Source organism: Coregonus clupeaformis, chromosome 16, assembly GCF_020615455.1.
Source record: "Coregonus clupeaformis isolate EN_2021a chromosome 16, ASM2061545v1, whole genome shotgun sequence".
Classification (NCBI taxonomy): Eukaryota; Metazoa; Chordata; class Actinopteri; order Salmoniformes; family Salmonidae; genus Coregonus; species Coregonus clupeaformis.
Window position 1 is genome coordinate 57,241,919 of NC_059207.1, and position 23,825 is coordinate 57,265,743.

Sequence of the window (23,825 nt, forward strand, 5' to 3'; positions counted from 1 at the left end):
CTAAGTCCCTGCCGCTAAAAAACATCCCCACAGCATGATGCTGACACCACCATGCTTCACCGTAGGGATGGTAGCAGGTTTCCTCCAGAAAAGACGTTTGGTATTCAGGCCAAAGAGTTCAATCTTGGTTTCATCAGACCAGAGAATCTAGTTTCTCATGGTCTGTGTCACAAGTGTAGAGAGGAGTAGGCAGGAGGCAGTTGCAGGTATAGAACTGCTGAATTTATTAAAGCACCATAGCTTAAAGCGGGACGAAACCCACAGTGCAAAATATAAAGTACTCAGGAAATATACAGTGATAGAGTGGGGATTGTAACCAGGCGTGTGTAATGATGGCGAGACAAGTCCGGGGTTGATGAGTGAAGGGCGTTAACCAGCAGTAGGTTCGGCAGCAACTAGAAGGCCGGCGACGCCTAACGCCTGAGTTGGACAGGAGGGGGAGCCAAAGGAAAGGCTGGTGTGACAGGACCCCCCCGCCCCACAAACCGCGGGCTCAGCTTCCGGCAGGGCAGGCGGAGGGGCAGGTCCTTCGTAGAAAGCCAGACCCTGTCACCGGGGTGAAAGACCGGGGCCACACTGCGGTGACGATCGGCCTGCACCTTCTGCAGGAGGACGATGCACTGGAGACGTGTGTGTACCGGAACCAATCGTCCACCGCAGAAGCCTTGATCTGACTCCGGTGCTAGGGCCGGCTAAAAGCCTAGAACACACTGAAAGGGTGTGAAGTTAGTGGAGAAGTGACGGAGGGAGTTTTGTGCGTATTCTGCCCAAGGCAGAAATGCAGACCACTCCCCCGGCCAGACCTGACAGTAACTACGAAGGTACCTACCCAGTTCCGGATTTACCCTTTCCACCTGCCCATTAGATTGGGGACGGTAACCGGAGGTGAGGCTGACCGTGACCCCCAGTCGTTCCATGAAGGCCTTCCAGACACAGGAGGTGAATTGAGCACCACGGTCAGACACGATGTCCTCCGGGATCCCGTAGTGCCGGAAGACGTGAGTAAAAGAGAGCCTCCGCGGTCTGCATGGCCGTAGGGAGACCAGACAGAGGAATCAAACGACAGGCTTTGGAAAACCGGTCCACAACGACCTCCGAGGGGGAAGGTCTGTGACAAAGTCCACAGAGTAATAGGACCAGGGTAACTGGAACAGGCAGCGGGTGGAGTTTGCCATAGGGGAGGTGTCTCGGTGTCTTGCTCTGTGCGCAGGTGGAGCAGGAAGAAATGTAAACCCGGACGTCCCAGGCCAAGGTGGGCCACCATTAATTGGCGGAGAGACAGTCGATAGTACGGGCTATACCAGGGTAACCCGACACAGGTGCTGTGTGTGCCCAGGCGAGGAGACGGTCCCGCACATCAGAGGGCACGTAGATTCACCCCTCGGGACAGTGGGCAGGTGAGGGCTCCTGTCGCCGGGCTCGACGGATGTCTGCGTCCACATTCCACACAACAGGAGCTACAATGCGGGACAGGGGAATAATGGGTGTCACCAAGGCCACCTTTATGTCCCGGTATTCCTCCGGGATAGGGATGTGGGTTGCCTGGTCCGGACATTCCACGGAGGTGGCACAGATTGACACAGAGAGACACCTCCCCTGACACTCCTGCGACCAACCCAACAACCTCCTCTCTGTCCACGATATCCTGGGGTTAAGTAAAACTTCGGAAACAACAGGCCGAAGCAACAGGTCGAGGCACAGGAGGTATCTGAGTTTGTGGCCTTTGTTATAAACACACAGACAGAGAAACACGTGATGGAGACATTGGAAATGCAAAGAGACTCCAGAAAGCGGTCCTAAATGAGATAGTTGACTTTTCCTACTAGCATTGACTTTGCTGATAACTTCTTTATTGAGGAAAAATGTACATACTATGAATGCACTAACTGTAAGTCGCTTTGGATAAGAGTGTCTGCTAAATGACTAAAATGGAAAAGGGAAAAATTATGCAGATGAACATGTACGGTTCTGTATTTATTTTCTTAGTTTACCTTGTGTTCGTGAAAGTAGCCCTGTTTCTTTGTGTTCTTGAACGTAGCCCTGTCTTTCATTTTTGTTCATTGATTTCACCTGTGTTAGTTACTCACCTGGTCTCATCAGCTGAGCTCCTTATTTAGTTCAGTTCATTCTGTTTGTGCCTTGTGAGATATTGTTCGTTTTGACTCTACTAAGCCTTTTCCTAACTCGTTTGTGAGAACCAGCTATAGCCTTCAGTCCTAGTTTTGATTCTCCTGCCTGTTTGCCTACCTGTGTATGACCATTGCCTGCCTGTGACCACGATTCTTGCCTCCTGCAAAGGCAAAATAAACACCTGCGCGCGTGAATCTACACCTTTTTCTCCCTGAGTATTCATTACAGAACAATGTGAAATATTGTGATTTCACAAATCTTAACGTAAACCATTAGTCAAATTGAACCCAGAATTGGTATATAAAGTAATGACTTTACAAATGAATACCTTCTGCATTCAAAGATAACCAACCTATAGCACTAGACAACTTCACTTGCGTCATCCTTGTGGTATTGAGAGATAAACATTGTAATGCTTTCACTGATTGCACATAAAGGAAGATAGTTCCTACATGATAGAGTGCTTGCTTTGTTATCCAACTGATCTTGTGTCCTTTCTGTCATCCTGTGTATCTCATTCATTGCTGCTCACAGCTATATTTTGTAAATTGATTTACGCTCTATGTCACGATCGTCTTCAAATGAGGGAGACCAAAGCGCAGCGCGTTGAGCGAACATGACTTTATTAAATTAAAGTACTCACTACAAACAAACAACGACGTAAACGTGAAGTCCTCCGTTACAATGACTGACAAGGAACAAAAACCCACAACACTAAGGTGAACACTGACAGTTTAAATATGGCTCCCAATCAGAGATAACGAGCCGACAGCTGACACTCGTTACCACTGATTGGGAGTCACACGACCAAACAATGAAACACAACCAAATACAACACAACCAAATGAACACACCCTGGCTCAAAATACACAGTCCCGAGCCAGAGCGTGACAGTACCCCCTCAAAGGCGCGGACTCCGACCGCGCCTACACCCCAAATAGGGAAGGGCTGGGTGGGTATTGCTCCTCGGAGGCGGCTCCGGGCTTGACCACCACCCTACTACAATCCCCCCGCAGTGTCCCTAGTCCGATCTGACCCAGTTAGCTGGATCAGACTGCCGACGCGCACCCTGGCTTGGCGCGTGAGGCAGGAATGGACCGACCTGGCAGACGATACGCACTCCTTGCATGGTGCGTGGAGCCGGAACAGGCCTCACCAGGCTGAAGACTCGCATCCCTGGCTTGGATAGCAGTAGCAGAATGGGCTGAACTGCTGACGCACTGCACCCTTTGGCTTGGTGCGAGTAGCAGGAATGGGCTGAATCGGCTGACGACTCGCACTTTGGCTTGGTGCGCAGTAGCAGGAATGGGCTGAATCGCTGACGACTCGCACCCTTGGCTTGGTGCGAGTAGCAGGAATGGGCTGAATCCGGCTGACGACTCGCACCCTTGGCTTGGTGCGAGTAGCAGGAATGGGCAGAGCCGGGCTGACGAGAAGCACCACAGGCTTGATGCGGAGAGCAGGCACGGGCCGCGCCGGACTGACGACGCACACCACTGGCTTGGTGCGGGGAAGCTTGGATGGGCCGGACTGTACTGGGGACACACACCACTGGTCCTACACCGGGATCTGGAACGGGCCGGACCGGACTGGCAACACACGCCAGTACCTCTCGCCGTGCCTCTACTTCCTCCATCCCCTCTTCGACCAGTGGCCCCGTAACCCGGCGGCCTTCTCCGGGAAACCCACTGGGCCGCTCTATCGCGGCCTCCTGCTGGTCCGACGTCGTGAGCCCCCCTAAAAATTTCCGGGCCGTCTCTCCTACCCGTGGACCAGGTCTCCATGTCCCTCGCCAGCCTCTCGCCCTTCTGCCATAATGTCAAGCCCTCTCTTCCTCACTCGGGCTTGACCCAGTCCAGGAGGCGAAGGAGATCTGTGAGGGATCTCCCTGGCGATGGCTCCTGGACACGCTGCTTGGTCCCATCTTGGTGGGTTTTTCTGTCACGATCGTCTTCAAATGAGGGAGACCAAAGCGCAGCGCGTTGAGCGAACATGACTTTATTAAATTAAAGTACTCACTACAAACAAACACCGACGAAACGTGAAGTCCTCCGTTACAATGACTGACAAGGAACAAAAACCCACAACACTAAGGTGAACACTGACAGTTTAAATATGGCTCCCAATCAGAGATAACGAGCCGACAGCTGACACTCGTTACCACTGATTGGGAGTCACACGACCAAACAATGAAACACAACCAAATACAACACAACCAAATGAACACACCCTGGCTCAAAATACACAGTCCCGGAGCCAGAGCGTGACACTCTATTGACCTTTGTGCAACCTTCTCTGACATATCAGGGTTTCCAAATAAAGTCATCCAAAATAATCTGCAGAAGCATTCATGTAAAATAAAGATCTATTTATTACCACTGATAAATCAGCAAAAAGAAATGTGTGGGAGTGTCAGGCAGTGAGTGAGAAACTCCATTGCACATGGCGGTGGGACAGTACACGATCCCCTTTCCTCTATTAAACTATATTAAATCCCTATTTTTCAGATTGTTTAAGACATAGCTTTCCCTCATTCTGTTCAATATAAAGTATTTATTTCCATATAAAAACCACTGAAGAGGGTGGAAAGGCTGGCACTATACAGGTGTGTTCCTTTCTTTCTGGCCAGAGTAAGATTTTAATAGTTCAGTAGAGAGCACCTTACCATCTGCATTTTTCCACCTGTAAAATCGAAATGAAATTTAAGTGTCAGCATTAACTTAACGTCCTCCACAGAACCCTTTGGCTTCCTGAAAAATAAAAATAGTGCCCGGTTTACGATGGAAATGGAAAGACTAGATCCTTAGACTACGCCTTGAGGTGGGTGCTGCCAAGGGCCAGGGTTGCATAAGTGACAACATTAAAGGCCTCGTATGAGGGTTTTGGGCTCATTGATGGTTCCCAGGACTTGGGCTCAGGACTGTCGTGGGGCTTTGGGGAACATCTAGACTGTTATACACAAGAGGCTAAACTACTATTTACACCTGGAGAATAACAGGAACTAGATAGTACTTTCACACTTGATTTTTCAGACCTTGGGTGTCTGTATTATTGGATTAATTTTACAGGCCTCGTTGAGTCATTGGCCAATATACCGGAGGTGTTGCTCTCTGGTGAGTGTTTGTCTATGTGTTCATTTCATTTCTATTAGACATTTTCTGCCAAGAGGAAAAAACTCTCCCAACTCTCCCCAAAGTCCATCTATAAATGATGATGCCTTGAGCATGTATGTTTATAAGCTGTGTATGCTATGGTTTTTAAATCTGCATGAATATTGAAATTCCCAAACTAGGTGAGTCCTTGGTTCTGCTGTTTTACAGTCTAAGGCATGTTGTTAAAGTAAATCCCTTGAGGCTGGCTGATGCATCATTCATATTTCATCCAGTATTGGCAGTTCATATTAGCTGATGAACATGCTGCAAAGGTTAATTAACATTTTAACCTAATGTAAAAATAGGAGTTGGAAGCCAACTACGCCAATATGTTGTGTCACTGTCTGGCTCAGCAGATGATTTCAAAGCTGATTAAGCATAACGTCGATCTTACCCAGTGAGCTACGTTGTCCAGGTACTTCACCATCTGCCCCGAACAGTAACTCTGGTCGGTAGTTGCCCACAATGGTGAAGCTATCTGCTGTTTGGGTAGATAACAGTGATACTGATCTGTTTTTTTTAGCAGTGACTCTTTTGACCCACATTAAAGGAAATATTCAGACTACTTTAGGTATTTCTGCGGTGGCCATAGAAATATAAATGGACATACAGGTCAAAGGTCGCTATGGGCGCGTTAGGGGAGGATCAGGGAGAGTGAAAGGTTCAGAGGGAGAGCTGATAGGGTCAGGTCAGACAATAACAGCTCTATGCCCCTGTGGCGATATGGTGACTATGAATTTCACCACTCCACTGCTTTGTACTGTTTCGCAAAAGGACAAAAGATCTCCGGTAGTGTCCAGCAATATAAAGTATATCTTCAACACAGACACTCTCTATCTCTCTTCTTCAATCCATCTCTTTACTCTATGTCTGTATGTATGACACCACTAGTCCTCTAAGTCTGGACAGAGACATTCCTGTCGGTGCTCTTTGGAATGGAATCCGGTCAATTCTGAATCATACAGAGTCTAAAGAAGCATGTGGATTCTAAAGAAGCATTGACGGGGCTTAGGGTTTCAGCAGGCTTTCGGGATGTATGAGTCAGGACGGCACAGCTGGTGGCTGGTATGGCTGCTGGGCAGGGTAGAAGGGGCAGAAATAGATGTATCTCAGGGTAGAGGTGGCAGGCTCTGGCTCTTGGGGTTATCAGTATTCGACTTTAGGGAGCAGCAAACTGAGCAGTAAACTATATCAGTCAGTAGATTGGGCTGGGCAAGAAGATAGACTTCAGGCAGCAGAGAGTGAGCTGAAGTGAACTCCTATAGATAGACAAGACTGTGAAAGAGAATTTGACTAGCTGTCAAGGTGTCAAAAGAAAATATATTGTTGCTGGAGACCTGACCTGAGAGCTGAGGTGACATGGGAGTGTACAATGAACAAGGGTAATTCTAGTAATTCTTGGAGTTGTGTGGTGTATGTGTGCATTTTTATGTTTGTAATGAATGAATGACTGTCACTGTTAAGCATCTCTGAATCTTAATGTGGATGTTTTCTAATCAGAGTGTCTTCTGCATAAGAGAGAAGGCACAGTGGTGAATGAGAAAACATGCGGTGATGGCTGTTGCGGTAGTTAAAGTATCACTGGTAAGACGGTGCAGTTTATAGTGTCCAAGAAAATGCCACAGTACGGAGACGTTTTCCTGTTTCTCGGGATGCACTTTTGAAAGCTGAGGAATGTTATGCTTGATAAAAATGAAGTGTGATGAGTACAGTATATTGGTATGTACAGGGTGTGCATATTTGACCTATTGGTGACAGCTTATAAAGTCTGTAATGAATCTGAAATGAGTAAATATCAGGTAATTTGAAGATGGTAAACATAAATTATTACTAACCATTACATGACCTTTCATTCTGCTCCTGTGTGTGTGTGGTGTGTGTGGTGTGTGTGGTGTGTCAGGGAGGCCCTTGGAGAACCAGACACACAGGAGGTCATGATGCACAAAGACAGACGAGGGGGGGTCGGTGGTCGCCATGGCATCCCGAGCTCTATGTCCCTGCGCAGACAACACTCCAAACTCCCCCCTAGAGAGGTGTTCAACGACATCATGTACATAGGTCAGTAACTCCCCCTCAAAGATGTGCTCACCTATGTTCAACTTATGTGGTCAGTTACTCTGCAGACTGCCATAGTGTAGGTTATATGTACCATACGTTAAGGAAAATACGTTAACCATATATTAAGGAAAATGCCACTGCGTAACTCCAAAGGAAAAGTTGGATGCCAAATGTTATATACAGGTATGTTTGTGTCTATGGCACGTCATGACAATTTAGATAAACGTGAAATCCTGTAGAGAGAAAAAAAGCAAAATTGGAAAAGCGGCATGTGAACTAGATCTTACTAAATGTAGAATATAGGTGCTCTTTGGTTTAAGGGGTAATTTGATTTTTTTTTTAAGGCACCAAGTTACTCTTCATACAATTAAAATGAATTTATTGTGGTAGCATGTTCAATGTAAAAAAATCTTCAAAACTCTGATGCATTGTAAAAACTTGATATGTTCTTGCAATACCATTGCTATGCAGTTTGACACTTGGTAGATATGTTCCTGGGGGATGGCTGAAATATATTGAATTCAATAAATGTAAAGAAAGAACAAACTGCACCATATCTCTCAACACATTTCTGAACTTTAGTCTGCAATACTTTTTGGGGTAAGCACTGCAAATTAAACAGCTTTATCTTTGTGCTTAGTGCGGGGCCTCACTGGATATGTTCACTTGACATGGAGGAATGACACACTGTGTACCTCTGCTTTACAGTGACACGTCATACAGTGGTCAGGCAGCTGAGCTGGAAGATAGGACCAGGGCATTAAGTGCTAAGTGTTCAGGCCTGAGAGTGAGAGGGTGACACATCCATAAATTCTCCCTACCCTTAGGCATTAAGGACTGGTATTTTTGGAGAGGACAGATCATATTAATTGTCTGAATAAGGAACTGCCGCTTATGGGTGTGAATGATGAACTAAAAAAAACTCTGCAGTGTTTTTGAGAATGCAACGATTTTTAATTAGTGCTTTAGATATCCTAGGTAAAACGGTTAGGTAGTAGTAAGTGAGTGAGCCTTAGTTGTGAGTAGTCCTCTTAATAGTGGTATTGAATATTGACAAAATGATATACAGTACTCGTTATAATTAATCTCAAAGAAACAGAGGAGCAATCATATGGAAATTACGAAGTCATTACAATTCTAATTATGAGTCTCAATAGTACCAGTTAAATATAGGCCTGTCAATAAAGTAACAAACTCCTTAACTGGTTTGACTCACAAATGCATCTCTCCTTGTATCTCCTGTCAGTGGGCGGCTGGACCCAAGAGGACCCCTCCTGCCCAGTGGAACAGTTCTGCCCCCTGGAGAATGAGTGGAAGAACATGGCCTCCATGATCAATCACCGTGGTAACGTGGCCGTGTGCGGCCTGTATGGGAAGATCTACACAGTGGGCGGGTCCGATGGCGTCACCTACAAAAGCAATGTGGAGAGGTAAAGGCGTTTCAAGATGGCTGCCCGAGTAGCCATTTGATTAGCTGTTCAGGAGTCTTATGGCTTGGGGGTAGAAGCTGTTAAGAAGCCTTTTGGACCTAGACTTGGCGCTCCAGTACCGCTTGCCATGCGGTAGCAGAGAGAACAGTCTATGACTAGGGTGGTTGGAGTCTTTGACCATTTTTAGGGCCTTCCTCTGACACCACCTGGTATAGAGGTCCTGGATGGCAGGAAGCTTGGCCCCAGTGATGTACTGGGCTGTACGCACTACCCTCTGTAGTGCCTTGCGGTCAGAGGCCGAGCAGTTGACATACCAGGCAGTGATGCAACCAGTCAGGATGCTCTCGATGGTGCAGCTGTAGATCTTTTTGAGGATCTGAGGACCCATGCCAAATCTTTTCAGTCTCCTGAGGGGGAATAGGCTTTGTTGTGCCCTCTTCACGACTGTCTTGCTGTGTTTTGACCATGATAGTTTGTTAGTGATGTGGACACCAAGGAACTTGAAGCTCTCAACCTGTTCCACTACAGCCCCGTTGATGAGAATGGGAGCGTGCTCGGTCTACTTCTTTTTCCTGTAGTCCACAATCATCTCCTTTGTCTTGATCACGTTGAGGGAGAGGTTGTTATCCTGGCACCACACGGCCAGGTCTCTGACCTCCTCCCTATAGGCTGTCTCATCGTTGTCGGTGATCAGGCCTACCACTGTTGTGTCGTCAGTAAACTTAATGATGGTGTTGGAGCCGTGCCTGGCCATGCAGTCATGGGTGAACAGGGAGTACAGGTGGGGACTGAGCACGCACCCCTGAGGGGCCCCCGTGTTGAGGATCAGCGTGGCAGACGTGTTGTTACCTACCCTTACCACCTGGGGGTGGCCCGTCAGGAAGTCCAGGATCCAGTTGCAGAGGGAGGTGTTTAGTCCCAGGGTACTTAGCTTAGTGATGAGCTTTGAGGGCACTGTGGTGGTGAACGCTGAGCTGTAGTAAGTGTTCCTTTTGTCCAGGTGGGAAAAGGCAGTGTGGAGTGCAATTGAGATTCTATCATCTGTGGATCTGTTGGGGCAGAATGCAAATTGGAGTGGGTCTAGGGTTTCTGGGATAATGTTGTTGATGTGAGCCATGACCAGCCTTTCAAAGCACAGTGCTATGGGTCGGTAGTCATTTAGGCAGGTTACCTTAGTGTTCTTGGGCACAGGGACTATGGTGGTCTGCTTGAAACATGTTGGTATTACAGACTTAGACAGGGATAGGTTGAAAATGTCAGTGAAGACACATGCCAGTTGGTCAGCGCATGCTTGGAGTACACGTCCTGGTAATCCGTCTGGCCCTGCGGCCTTGTGAATGTTGACCTGTTTAAAGGTCTTACTCACATTGGCTACGGAGAGCGTGATCACACAGTCGTCTGGAACAGCTGATGCTCTCACGCATGCTTTAGTGTTGCTTGCCTTGAAGCAAGCATAGAAGTAATTTATCTCGTCTGGTAGGCTCATGTCACTGGGCAGCTCACAGCTGTGCTTCCCTTTGTAGTCTGTAATAGTTTGCAAGCCCTGCCACATCTGACGAGCGTTGGAGCCGGTGAAGTACAATTAAATCTTAGTCCTGTATTGACGCTTTGCCTGTTTGATGGTTTGTCGGAGGGCATAGCGGGATCTCTTATAAGCGTCCCGGTTAGAGTCCCGCTCCTTGAAAGCGGCAGCTCTACCCTTGAGCTCAGTGCGGATGTTGCCTGTAATCCATGGCTTCTGGTTGGGGTATGTACGTACGGTCACTGTGGGGACGACGTCATTGATGCACTTATTGATGAAACCAGTGACTGATGTGGTGTACTCCTCAATGCCATCGGAAGAATCCCGGAACAAATTCCAGTCTGTGCTAGCAAAACAGTCCTGTAGTTCAGCATCTGCATCATCTGACCACTTCCTTATTAACCGAGTCACTGGTGCTTCCTGCTTTAGTTTTTGATTGTGGGCAGGAATCAGGGGATAGAGTTATGGTCAGATTTGCCAAATGGAGGGCGAGGGAGAGCTTTGTACGTGTCTCAGTGTGTGGAGTAAATGTGGTTGAGAGTTTTTTTCCCTCTGGTTGCACATTTAACATGCTGGTAGAAATGAGGTAAGACGGATTTAAGTTTCCCTGCATTAAAGTCCCCGGCCACTAGGAGCGCCACCTCTGGATGAGCGTTTTCCTGTTTGCTTATGGCCTTATACAGCTCATTGAGAGTGGTCTTAGTGCCAGCATCGGTTTGTGGTGGTAAATAGACAGCTATGAAAAATATAGATTAAAACTCATTTGGTAAATCATTTGGTCTACAGCTTATCATGAGATACTCTACCGAGCAAAACCTTGAGACTTCTTTAATATTAGATTTCGTGCACCAGCTGTTGTTTACAAATATACACAGACCGCCACCCCTGTTCTATCTTGCCGATGCAGTTTATATCCCGCCAGCTGTATGCTATCCATGTCGTCGTTCAGCCACGGTGAAACGGTGAAACGGTGAAACATAAGATATTACCGTTTTTAATGTCCCGATGGTAGGATATCTGTGATGTTAGTTAGTCTATTTTGTTATCCAATGATTGTACGTTGGCTAATATGACTGATGGCAGAGGCAGATTACACACTCACCCTCGGATCCTTACAAGGCACCCCGACCTACATCCCCGATATCTCCGTCTCTTTCTCATGCGAATGACAGGGATTTGGGCCTTGTCGGGTGTCTGAAGAAAATCCTTTGCGTCCGACTCGTTAAAGAAAAAATATTTTTGTCCAGTACGAGGTGAGTAATCGCTGTCCTGATATCCAGAAGCTCATTTCGGTCATACGAGACGGTGACAGAAACATTATGTACAAAATAAGTTACAAATAACGTGAAAAAAACAGACACAATAGCACAATTGGTTAGGAGCCCGTAAAACAGCAGCCGTCTCCTCCGGCGCCAATTCTGCAGACCAGTACTCCCCCTCTCTGCTCCACAATCTTCCACCTCCTGGAAACTAGAGACAATCCCTTGCGGGTAGTGTTCCCTCATCCTTTTCTTATCGGTCTGGACGATTACTCCCATATGTCTGCTTGACGGCAGAGCAGAGAAAGCAGACAGCAGCAGAGAGCAGTAGAGAGTAGCATTCAAGCCCTGGGCTCTGGCTCTCAGGGATCTCATCATTTGATTAGTCCTCATGCTGGGTTTCCCATTATTATTGTTATTATGTTTTTTTGTCATTTAGCAGACACTCTTATCCAGAGCGATTTACAGTAGTGAGTGCATACATTTTTTTACTTTTTAACTGCCCTGCAGGAGGGAGAAGATGTGTCTCTGCGGGCAATCTGTGCTACTTCCGAACAATTAACTAATACACTAAACACAATGTTTGATTTCCAACTCAGGGTTTACTTTTGCAGTAGAGCTATAATTTACGACAGATCATTGACAGTTTATTTTGCTCCTCATACCTAAGTCAGTGTCTTGGGGATTTCTCTTAACTATCTCTAAACAGCACACTCCTCAGAGCGACGTTTCAGTCTTTTTGTATCACATTGATCGAGATGGTGATAACTAATTATTAACAGCATTATCATCCATCATTCCCTTTGCTAACCCAGTTCACCAGACAGGTCTTTACCAGCTTTATCTAAAACATGAGGCTAAACCCCCCCCTTCTCTCTCTCTCCCTTCCCTCCCTCTGCAGGTACGACCCACAAACTAATACCTGGAGTAACGACGTGGCCCCCCTGAGCAGCCCCCGCAGCGGAGTGTGTCTGGTGGAGATGGACGGATACCTGTACGCCCTCGGAGGGTACGACGGCATGGTCTGCACCAACACTGTTGAGAGGTAACGCCATATTATCATGAGTTGTTGCACGATGGTTGCAAGATAGACAAATAATAACAAAGGCCAGGGCCATGTCTAAGTATTCTTTAGATACTTCCTTTCTGTGAATTACCTGAATACTGTAGATGACAGAAAGATAACAAGGTTTGACCTGTTGACCTTTGACAGGCTTTTTGATCAGACATCTAATGACGGACATAGGAAAGGGAGAATTGAACGATGTATTTAGACATAGTTTCAGTATCTCTGTCTCACTAATGCTCATAGGAATCTTAGTTTTGTTCTGTAAATATAATGTTTGTATATTCTTCGTATTCCACCAGGTATAATCCCAAAATGAACAGCTGGACGAAGCAGGCTCCGATGCTGAGCCGGCGTAGTGGGGCAGCTGCTGCTGTGATGGATGGTCTCCTGTACGTGATTGGAGGCAGCGATGGAGACGTACCCATGAACACAGGTATAAATAAAACAATAAGCTAACAGATAGGCATACCCTACTCAATGTACAACATTAGGACTAGGGTTGCAAAAGTCTGGCAACTTTTCCTAAATTACCAGGTTTTCCAGAAAACCAGATTGGAAGATTCCTGGAATCAGGAGGGAATAAGCAAGAAATGTGGGATCCATCAACCAGGAATTCTGGAAAACCTGCAACCCTAATTAGGACAGACTGTATGGTTGACCTGTGTCTGCGCTTCAGGGCTCTTTCGACGTCTGATCTCTGGACGCATCACAGGAAGGGCCCAAAGTGTCACGATCGTCTACCAAAGAGGAGGACCAAGGCGCAGCGTTGCAGGCAAACATACTCTTTAATTAGAGACACGATCAAAACAACAAACGATACGTGACAGTTCACGGTCTAACATAACCAGACTTGAAACAAGATCCCACCAACACAAATGGGAAACAGACAGTTTAAATATGGCTCCCAATCAGAGACAACCAACGACAGCTGACACTCGTTGCCTCTGATTGGGAGCCACTCAGGCCAACATAGAAATACACATACTAGATAAACAAATGAAATGCACACCCTGGCTCAACATACAAGTGTCCCCAGAGCCAGGGCGTGACACAAAGTTTTTCTTGGTGAGGTCACATGGTCAGAAAAAACTCCTGGTTCTACTTACAGTATAAGGCCTCTACATTTTAAGGTTGTAGATGTTTGTTTGCATGTGTTGCTGTCCAGAGGAACGCATTTACTTTAACACCACTCTTCAAAATGTAGCAGAGTTTTGGTCATGCATAACAATGTGACATTTTATCTGGTACCAACACACACACGCTTCCATTCACGCACACGCACACACACACCCAGTACACACACGCACACACACAGACAGACCGTACACACACACACACACACAGTACACACATATACACACACACACATACTTGGGCCCTCTGAGTCTGCCAGAGATACACGTGGGAGGGTTATGTTGTGTTGCCACTTGTCTGCGCTTATTTCTGTCTGTGAAAATTCCCATAAGCTTTTCAGCTTTCATAAAACCCAGACACTAGGGGTTTTGCTAGAAAGAACACATACAGCTAGCACATTTGGTTCCTTGGAAGTTTTTGGAACGTATGTTTTTGGATTCACATTGGTTTTGGGAACTAAGCCATGCGTTTCCTGACCGGTAAAACTGAATGTTTTTTAAACGTTCTGAAAACATAAGTGACATTTTCGCCTGTTCTGGGAACTTTCATTTTTAGGTTGTAGGGAGGTTCTGAGAACATTTTACTCTGGTTCCCTGAAAGTTTTCCTGGGAGGTTTTATTAACGCTTTGAGAACAAAAAAGAATAGGTTATTTGCAGGTAATTAAATTCTCTAAATGTTGTGAAAGTTTTGTTATGGTTATTATTATTATTATTATTTTATTATTATTATTATTAATCATTTACTTGGCCTGCCAGGTGACATCACCATGTGATAAATTAGTTAATAGACCAATAAGAAAGAGAGTTCCAGGGCCTCCGAGTGGCGCAGAGGTCTAACGCGTCACTACAGCCTGGGGTTTGATCCCATAGTCCCATAGGGCGGCGCCCAATTGGCCCAGCATCATCCGGGTTAGGGGAGGGTTTGGCTGGGGGAGCTTTACTTGGCTCATCGCGCTCTAGCGACTCCTTGTGGAGGGACGGTTGCCTGCAGGCTGATTTCGGACTTCAGTTGAACAGTGTTTCCTCCGACGCATTGGTGCAGATGGTTTCCGGGTTAAGCGAGCGGGTGTTAAGAAGCACGGCTTGGCAGGTCATGTTTCGGAGGACGCATGACTCGACCTTTGCCTCTCCCGAGCGCGTTGGGGAGTTGCAGCGATGAGACAAGATCATAATCACAAAATTGGGGAGAAAAAAGGGGTATAAATCACAACGGGAAAAAAAGAAAGTGAGTTCCAAACTTCTCTGCCAATAACAGCTACTCAGACAGTTGTTTGTGAAATTGTTCTTTGCTAAGAAGCTATTTTTGTTTATTTTTGACAATTTTTTATTGAAAACAGTCACAGTAAGGTACCTAATTGTTACTCAGAAATGATTTGATATTGAGATAAAAACGTCTGCATTGGACCTTTAACACTAAGAATGAAATGTAAAGGTTATTTGGAGGTTTTTGAATAAATTCCTTAAAACTTTCACTGAATGTTTCAATAAAACTTTAATAGCACTGCTAGTTTATTTTGGGTTAAATGTTTTGAATTCCAAGCACAGATTCAGTAGGACACGTGGAAATACATTTGCTTTGGCATTAATCATGCAAACAGTATTTTTCATTGTGACACAGCATCAGTGAGATTCAAACCTGTTCTCTATCTCTGAAATTAGTCCACTAAGCCAGGGTTTCCCAAAGCCATTTAGTGGGCGCCGCCAACACACCTGAACACACTTAACAAGATAGAGGATAAAGAGTTTTGTTGACGCTGAGAACGGAATGTATATGTTTTAAATAACATTCTGAACATTTTCTGAACGTTATTAAAGTTTTCTTGTGGTTTTCATGGAAAGTTTTCTTCATGTTCTGAGAACGGAATTTAGAAATAATTCATGTTAATATGTAGAACTGACATAAAAGAGAACCATACATTCTATGAACATTCTGAGAACATTGCTTAAGTCAAACATTTTGAACCGTGTGGAGATACAGAATGTAATTGATATAGCCACATGGCTTCTCTTTGGAGTCATTTGTTGTCATAGTCACCTCTATGTGGTGGATGAACTTTTTCGATCCTGGCGCAACGCAATTCATTAAAATAATGATTTTGTTCTACAAAGTGTCTCGCTACTGGCGAGGTGATATCTCGACGTCTAACAGTGGATTTATGCTCTCCAAGACGAACTTTCAAGGCGCGGGATGTTTTTCCAATATAAATCATATTACAAGAACACTTTAACATATAACTCCTTTAGTGGTGCAAGCTATACATGACTTTATCTCATAGGTCCTAGAGGTCTGAGGGCATACTAAGTTAGAACATTTCCTTATGGTGATACAAGAAGTACAAGATCTACAGGGGACGAATCTTTTTATGAATGCCTCTTTTCTCTGTCTGAACACATCACATTTAACCAATATGTTTGATATATTTCTTGATCGTTTGTTGGTGAATAAAGGGGGATTCTGGAAGGCAGAATTTAAAGAAAAGTCAGATGATAATATGTGCCCATGTTTATTGGCAATAGACTTGATGCCATTAAGGCTATCATTGAAAGTAAGTACAGTATATAGTTTACAGAAACTGTTTCTTCTGTTTTTGTTGCGATGTATTAAGTAACTAGCTTCTGTGACAGAATTTGATTGTCTATCATATTCTTCTTCTGTATCAAAGATGCTATGCAGTCTACGAAGTTGGCTTACTGGTAAAACTCTTTTTAGGTGGAGAGAGTGATAACTAAAAGATGTCAATTTGGTATTTTTATCTGTAGGTTTTCTGTAAACTGTAGTACTTAGAGATTGTCCCTTCTTTCTAACAAGTACATCTAAGAAATGTATAGAGTTAATGTTATTTTACATAGTGAAGGAAAATGATTGTACTCTAGAGTTCATGTAATTAAGAAATTCATTTAATTTCGGAACCCGTCCAGATCATAAAAGCAATCGTCTACAGTGCATTCGGAAAGTATTCAGACCCCTTCCCTTTTTCCACATTTTGTTACGTTACAGCCTTATTCTAAAATTGATTAAATAATTTTTTCCCCCTCATCAATCTACACACAATACCCCATAATGACGAAGTGAAAACAGTTTTTTAGAAATGTTTGCAAATGTATTAAAAGTAAAAAACAGAAATACCTTATTTACATAAGTATTCAGACCCCTTGCTAAGAGACTCGAAATTGAGCTCCGGTGCATCCTGTTTCCATTGATCATCCTTGATCATCTACAACTTGAATGGAGTCCACCTGTGGTAAATTCAATTGATTGGACATTATTTGGAAAGGCACACACCTGTCTATATAAGGTCCCACAGTTGACAGTGCATGTCAGAGCAAAAACCAAGCCATGAGGTCGAAGAAATTGTCCGTAGAGCTCTTAGACAGGATTGTGTCATGGCACTAATCTGAGGAAGGGTACAAAAACATTTCTGCAGCATTGAAGCTCCCCAAGAACACTGTGGCCTCCATCATTCTTAAATGGAAGAAGTTTGGCCGCCCGGCCAAACTGAGCAATCGGGGGAGAAGGGCCTTGGTCAGGGAGGTGACCAAGAACCCGATGGTCACTCTGACAGAGATCCAGAGTTCCTCTGTGAAGATGGGAGAACCTTCCAGAAGGACAACCATCTCTGCAGCACTCCACCAATCAGGCCTTTATGGTAGAGTGGCCAGACGGAAGCCACTCCTCAGTAAAAGGCACATTACAGCCCGCTTGGAGTTTGCCAAAAGGCACCTAAAGGATTCTCAGACCATGAGAAACAAGATTCTCTGGTCTGATGAAACCAAGATTGAACTCTTTGGCCTGAATGCCAAGCGTCACATCTGGAGGAAACCTGGCACCATCCCTACGGTGAAGCATGGTAGTGGCAGCATCATGCTGTGGGGATGTTTTTCAGCGGCAAGGACTGGGAGACTAGTCAGGATCAAGGGAAAAATGAACGGAGCAAAGTACAGAGAGATCCTTGATGAAAACCTGCTCCAGAGAGCTCAGGACCTCAGACTGGGGCGAAGGTTCACCTTCCAAGAGGACAACGACCCTAAGCACACAGCCAAGACAATGCAGGAGTGGCTTCGGGACAAGTCTTTGAATGTCCATGAGTGGCCAGAGCCCGGACTTAAACCCGATCAAACATCTCTGGAGAGACCTGAAAATAGCTGTGCAGCGACGCTCCACGTCCAACCTGTCAGAGCTTGAGAGGATCTGCAGAGAAGAATGGGAGAAACTCCCCAAATACAGGTGTGCCAAGCTTGTAGCGTCATACCCAAGAAGACTTGAGGCTGTAATCGCTGCCAAAAGTGTTTCAACAAAGTACTGAGTAAAGGGTCTGAATACTTATGTAAATGTGATATTTCATTTTTTATGAATTTGCAAAGATTTCTAAAACCCTGTTTTTGCTTTGTTAGTATGGGATATTGTGTGTGTAGATTGATGAGGATAAAATACAAACAATTTAATCAATTTTAGAATAAGGCTGTAATGTAACAAAAGTGTGCAAAGCTGTGATAAAGGCAAAGGGTGGCTATTTGAAAAATATCAAATATAAAATATATTTTGATTTGTTTAACACTTATTTTGTTACTACATGATTCCATATGTGTTATTTCATAGTTTTGATGTCGTCACTATTATTCTACAATGTAGAAAATAGTACAAAATAAAGAAAAACCCTTGACTGAGTAGGTGTGTCCAAACCTTTGACTGGTACTGTACATGTTGCTATTACAAATCACAACTTGTGTGGAATGTTCTGCGGAAGTACTGAAATTCCCACAGAAGAACGTTGTTTCTTAATGTTCTCGGAACAATCTGAGAACATGACTTTAAATAGAACCATGAGGGAACCTGTAGGAAACATTACGCTGAAGTACTGAAATTCCCAAAGAACAACGTTGTTTCTTAACATTCTTGGCACTATTTGAGAACATTAACAATGTCAAACCAGATGGAGAACGTTCCTAGAACATTAACAAAAATGGAATTAAATGTAACCATGTTTGAACTTTTTGGAAACATTCTGTTAATGTAATGAAATACCAAGAAAAATGTTTTTCTTTGCAAAGTTCCTTAAATGTGCTGAGAATGTTCCAAAGCCAAGCAACTATCCTGTACCATTCTCAGAAAGTTGTGGGAAGGTTGTATGCAAAATAACCATAGGACAACCACGCTCTCACCAAGCTCTAAGAAACATATGGTTCTCAGAACGTTATGTGCCAGCTGGGCAGGAATCTGACAACACAGGTTACAGTAACTGCAGAAGAACCAGTAAGAATCCAATAACCTGTTTAATTCTATTTCAGTGAGATTTAGCCCACTATAACAACAGTAATTGAATTGTGCTGTTGTGGCAATATCATTGGTGCTGTCTCTGTATTTCCCCCTAAATGACCTCATCCATGACCAAGTGTCTGCCCTGTGTCTGTTTCAAGGTCTGTGTGTTTTTCGTGGCCTGTATCTGTTTTTGACCTGTACATGTCTGTGTTCTGTGATCCCCAGTGGAGCGTTTTAATCCCTTGGATGGGACGTGGTATGTGTGCCCCCCCATGCTGACCGCTAGAGAGAACGCCGGCTGCTGTGTGTACCTGGGACGTCTGTTTGTGACCGGAGGCCGGGATGACCTCAACCTGGAGCTCAGCACTGCAGAGAAGTTTGATCCAGACGCTCTGAGATGGACCCCCGTCAAACACATGAGGTGCAAGAGGAACAATGTAAGTGATCGGTCACACAAATCCTTTTTGGCTACCCTCTTGGTCATTGGACGACTTCCCACATCAACATCAACAGTTCCCAGATCTCCCAAGACGCCCATTACTGTCTCTTAGCACACAGCCTTTCTAAGAGCCAATAATTACACCCTTGTCAGATTTGGTTACTGTTAATGTTGATGTCTGTAAGTGGGAAATGGACTTATTGTTTATGATGATATCATCTTGCTGAATCAACCTTTCACATTAGCTCTTGTGGCTCACTGGTGCTCCTTTCCGGTCTGTCCTTTTCAGATGTCCCTGATGGTGTTCAACGGGTCGTTGTTGGCTGTAGGAGGCTTTGATGGCATTACCAATCTGAAAACAATAGAAGTCTACAACCACGAGTCAAACACATGGAGGTATGTACTGTAATAAGGGGAGTGGGCACAATCAGTTGTATTTAGTCAATCAAGGAATATGCTTTACATTGTGGGAAGAGAAAGACCAGTAACTACTATAGTTGTGCACTGGAGCTGCTTTTAAGACTGTTCTATTTGCATACTCTCTGCGGCTAAGGCTCATCATCAGCCAAGTTCTTATGAAAGAGGAGACTCTTATACAGAGCCTTGCAAAAGTATTCATCCCCCTTGGCATTTTTCCTATTTTTTTACATTACAACCTGTAATTTAAATGAATTTTATTTTGGATTTTATGTAATGGACATACACAAAATAGTCCAAATTGGTGAAGTAAAATTTAAAAAATAACTTGTTTCAAAAAACTCTAAAAAAATAAACAACGGAAAAGTGGTGCGTGCATATGTATTCACCCCCTTTGCTATGAAGCCCCTAAATAAGATCTGGTGCAACCAATTACCTTCAGAAGTCACATAATTTGTTGAAGAAAGTCCACCTGTGTGCAATCTAAGTGTCACATGATCTGTCACATGATCTTAGTATATATACACCTGTTTTGAAAGGCCCCAGAGTCTGCAACACCACTAAGCAAGGGGCACCACCAAGCATGTGGCACCATGAAGACCAAGGAGCTTTCCAAACAGGTCAGGGACAAAGTTGTGGAGAAGTACAGATCAGGTTTGGGTTCTAAAAAAATATTCAAAACTTTGAACATCCCACGGAGCACCATTAAATCCATTATTAAAAAATGGAAAGAATATGGCACCACAACAAACCTGCCAAGAGAGGGCCGCCCACCAAAACTGGCAAGGAAGGCATTAATCAGAGAGGCAACAAAGAGACCAAAGATAACCCTGAAGGAGCTGCAAAGCTCCACAGCGGAGATTGGAGTATCTGCCCATAGGACCACTTTAAGCCATACACTCCACAGAGCTGGGCTTTATGGAAGAGTGGCCAAAAAAATATATAAGCAAACACGTTTGGTGTTCGCCAAAAGGCATGTGGGAGACTCCCCAAACATATGGAAGAAGGTACTCTGGTCAGATGAGACTAAAATTGAGCTTTTAAGCCATCAAGGAAAACGCTATGTCTGGCGCAAACCCAACACCTCTCATCACCCTGAGAACACCATCCCCACAGTGAAGCATGGTGGTGGCAGCATCATGCTGTGGGATGTTTTTCATCGGCAGGGACTGGGACACTGGTCAGGAGGAATGATGGATGGCGCTAAATATAGGGAAATTCTTGAGGGAAACCTGTTTTAGTCTTTTAGTCATAGCAGGACAAGGACCCTAAGCATACTGCTAAAGCAACACTCGAGTGGTTTAAGGGGAAACATTTAAATGTCTTGGAATGGCCTAGTCAAAGCCCAGACCTCAATCTAATTGAGAATCTGTGGTATGACTTTAAGATTGCTGTACACCAGCGGAACCCATCCAACTTGAAGGAGCTGGAGCAGTTTTGCCTTGAAGAATAGGCATAAATCCCAGTGGCTAGACGTGCCAAGCTTATAGAGACATACCCCAAGAGACTTGCAGCTGTAATTGCTGCAAAAGGTGGCTCTAAAAAGTATTGACTTTGGGGTGGGGGGTGAATAGATATGCATGCTCAAGTTTTCTGTTTTTTTGTCTATTTCTTGTTTGTTTCACACAAAAAAATTATTTTGCATCTTCAAAGTGGTAGGCATGTTGTGTAAGTCAAATGATACAACCCCCCCCACCCCCCAAAACCATTTTAATTCCAGGTTGTAAGGCAACAAAATAGGAAAAATGCCAAGGGGGGTGAATACTTTCGCAAGCCACTGTACATATTTTATGCAGTTAGACTCTGAGTATATTTCTTTGGTTATGTTTTTCAGATAATATTGTAAGTTCTTCTCCCTGCTTTGTTTGCAGACACTTTGGGAGCATGAAGACTAAACATCCGGGAGGCCATGTTGCCATTTTGACCACAAAACATGGTTACAGCCTGTAACTGGAGATAACGTTGATGGACAATAACTTATGGATTTATAATATGTATTATGATATTATTTATGATTTATAAAGTGTATGTCCAAGTAGGAATCATAACCACAAATATGATATATAAAATTATATGACTATGTAACATAGGACAATACAGCGGAAGCTGTATGTAATTTCTGCAACAGCAACTGTTAGACTCCTGTAAATAGTGTTATGCTTCTTCAACAGAGATAGTTTATTGATAAGTGTATGATGAAGGAAAAGACAGGGTCAAGAAAGGTTGAGGTGTTTTCCCAGAAGGCTGAGAATAGGAACGTTGAAGGATGGTTGAGAAAAGGTCATTTAGGAAATGTATGGCTGTGTCCCAAACGGCACCTTACCCAGCTAGCACATTTGGTTCCTTGGAAGTTGTGGGAATGTATGATTTTGGTTTTACATTGATTGTGAGAACGAAGCCATACGTTTCCTGACCGGTAAAACTGAAAGCTTTTTAAAAGTTCTGAGAACAGAAGTAAAAATGTCGCCTGTTCTGGGAACGTTTATCTTTTAGGGGAGGTTCTGACTTTGAATGTTTTCCTGGGAGGTTTTATTAATGCTCTGAGAACAGAAATTATAGGTTATTTGGAGGTTTTTGAATAACTTCCTTAAAACTTTTACTGAATGTTTCAATAACACTTTTAATAAAACTGCTATCTTATTTTGGGTTAACTTTTTTGAACTCCAAGCATAGATAGGAAACCTGGAAATTCATTTCCTTAGGCATTAATCATGCAAACAACTATCCTTAGTCCACTGCGCCATCAGGATGGAGCTAACATGCATACAAATCTGTTTATTTTGTCTATTCAAACAGACCCTATTTCAAAGGAAACATGCATTCATTAAGATCAGGTGTACCCAATTAGTGGGCAAGGCCAACACACCTGAACACACTTAACAAGATAGAGGATAGAGACAGCCTTGTTAATGCTGAGAACAGAATGTATTTGTTTTTTAAATAACATTCTTAGAACGTTCTCTGAACGTTACTAAAGTTTTCTTGTGGTTTTTATGGAACGTTTTCTTCACATTCTTGGAACAATTTGAGAACATGACTTTAAATACAACCATGAGGAAACCCGTAGGAAAGATTATGCTGAAGAACTGAAATTCCCACAGAAGAACGTTGTTTCTATTTGAGAACATTCCCAATGTCAAACTAGTTGGAGGAGTGACAGACTCCTTCCTAGCTGGAGGGGTGCTCTCATCTTATCTACCAACATAGACAGGGCTCTAACTCCTCTAGCTCCACAATGAGATAGGGTGCAGGCCAGGCAGCAGGCTGTTAGCCAGTCTGCCAGCTTAGTGGAGTCTGCCACTAGCACAGTCAGTGTATTCAGCTCAGCTATCCCCATTGAGACCGTGTCTGTGCCTCGATCTAGGTTGAGCAAAACTAAACATGGCGGTGTTCGCAATCTCACTGGAATAAAGACCTCCTCCATTCCTGTCATTATTGAAAGAGATTGTGATATCTCACATTTCAAAATAGGGCTACTTAATGTTAGATCCCTCACTTCCAAGGCAGTTATGGTCAATTAACTAATCACTGATCATAATCCTGATGTGATTGGCCTGACAGAAACATGGCTTAAGCCTGATGAATTTACTGTGTTAAATGAGGCCTCTCCTCCTGGTTACACTAATGACCATATCCCCCGCGCATCCCGCAAAGGTGGAGGTGTTGCTAACATTTACGATAGCAAATGTCAATTTACCCCCCCAAAAATGACTGTGTCTTTTGAGCTTCTAGTAATGAAATCTATGCAGCCTACTCAATCACTTTTTATAGCTACTGTTTACAGGCCTCCTGGGCCGTATACAGAGTTCCACACTGAGTTCCCTGAATTCCTATCGGACCTTGTAGTCATGGCAGATAATATTCAAATTTTTGGTGACTTTAATATTCACATGGAAAAGTCCACAGACCCACTCCAAAAGGCTTTCGGAGCCATCATCGACTCAGTGGGTTTTGTCCA

The 23,825-nt window shown here is 44.2% G+C and overlaps 1 protein-coding gene across 3 annotated transcripts; it reads left to right on the top strand.

Moving 5' to 3' along the window:
• Positions 1 to 5,059: 5,059 nt before the first annotated feature.
• Positions 5,060 to 22,507, top strand: si:ch73-29c22.1 (kelch-like protein 20). 3 transcript variants are annotated; one of them, XM_041901634.2, is made up of 8 exons: positions 5,060 to 5,243; positions 7,183 to 7,340; positions 8,587 to 8,770; positions 12,453 to 12,596; positions 12,920 to 13,053; positions 19,237 to 19,448; positions 19,740 to 19,846; positions 21,739 to 22,507. In XM_041901634.2, exons 2-8 carry the CDS (start codon positions 7,217 to 7,219, stop codon positions 21,815 to 21,817), a joined length of 984 nt encoding a protein of 327 aa, XP_041757568.1. In that variant the 5' UTR covers positions 5,060 to 5,243; positions 7,183 to 7,216; the 3' UTR covers positions 21,818 to 22,507. The 3 variants fall into 3 exon arrangements, with proteins under 3 accessions (XP_041757568.1, XP_041757567.1, XP_041757569.1); XM_041901633.2 differs by lacking the exon at positions 5,060 to 5,243 and adding an exon at positions 6,340 to 6,664; XM_041901635.2 differs by lacking the exons at positions 5,060 to 5,243; positions 7,183 to 7,340 and adding an exon at positions 7,369 to 7,523.
• Positions 22,508 to 23,825: the final 1,318 nt, after the last annotated feature.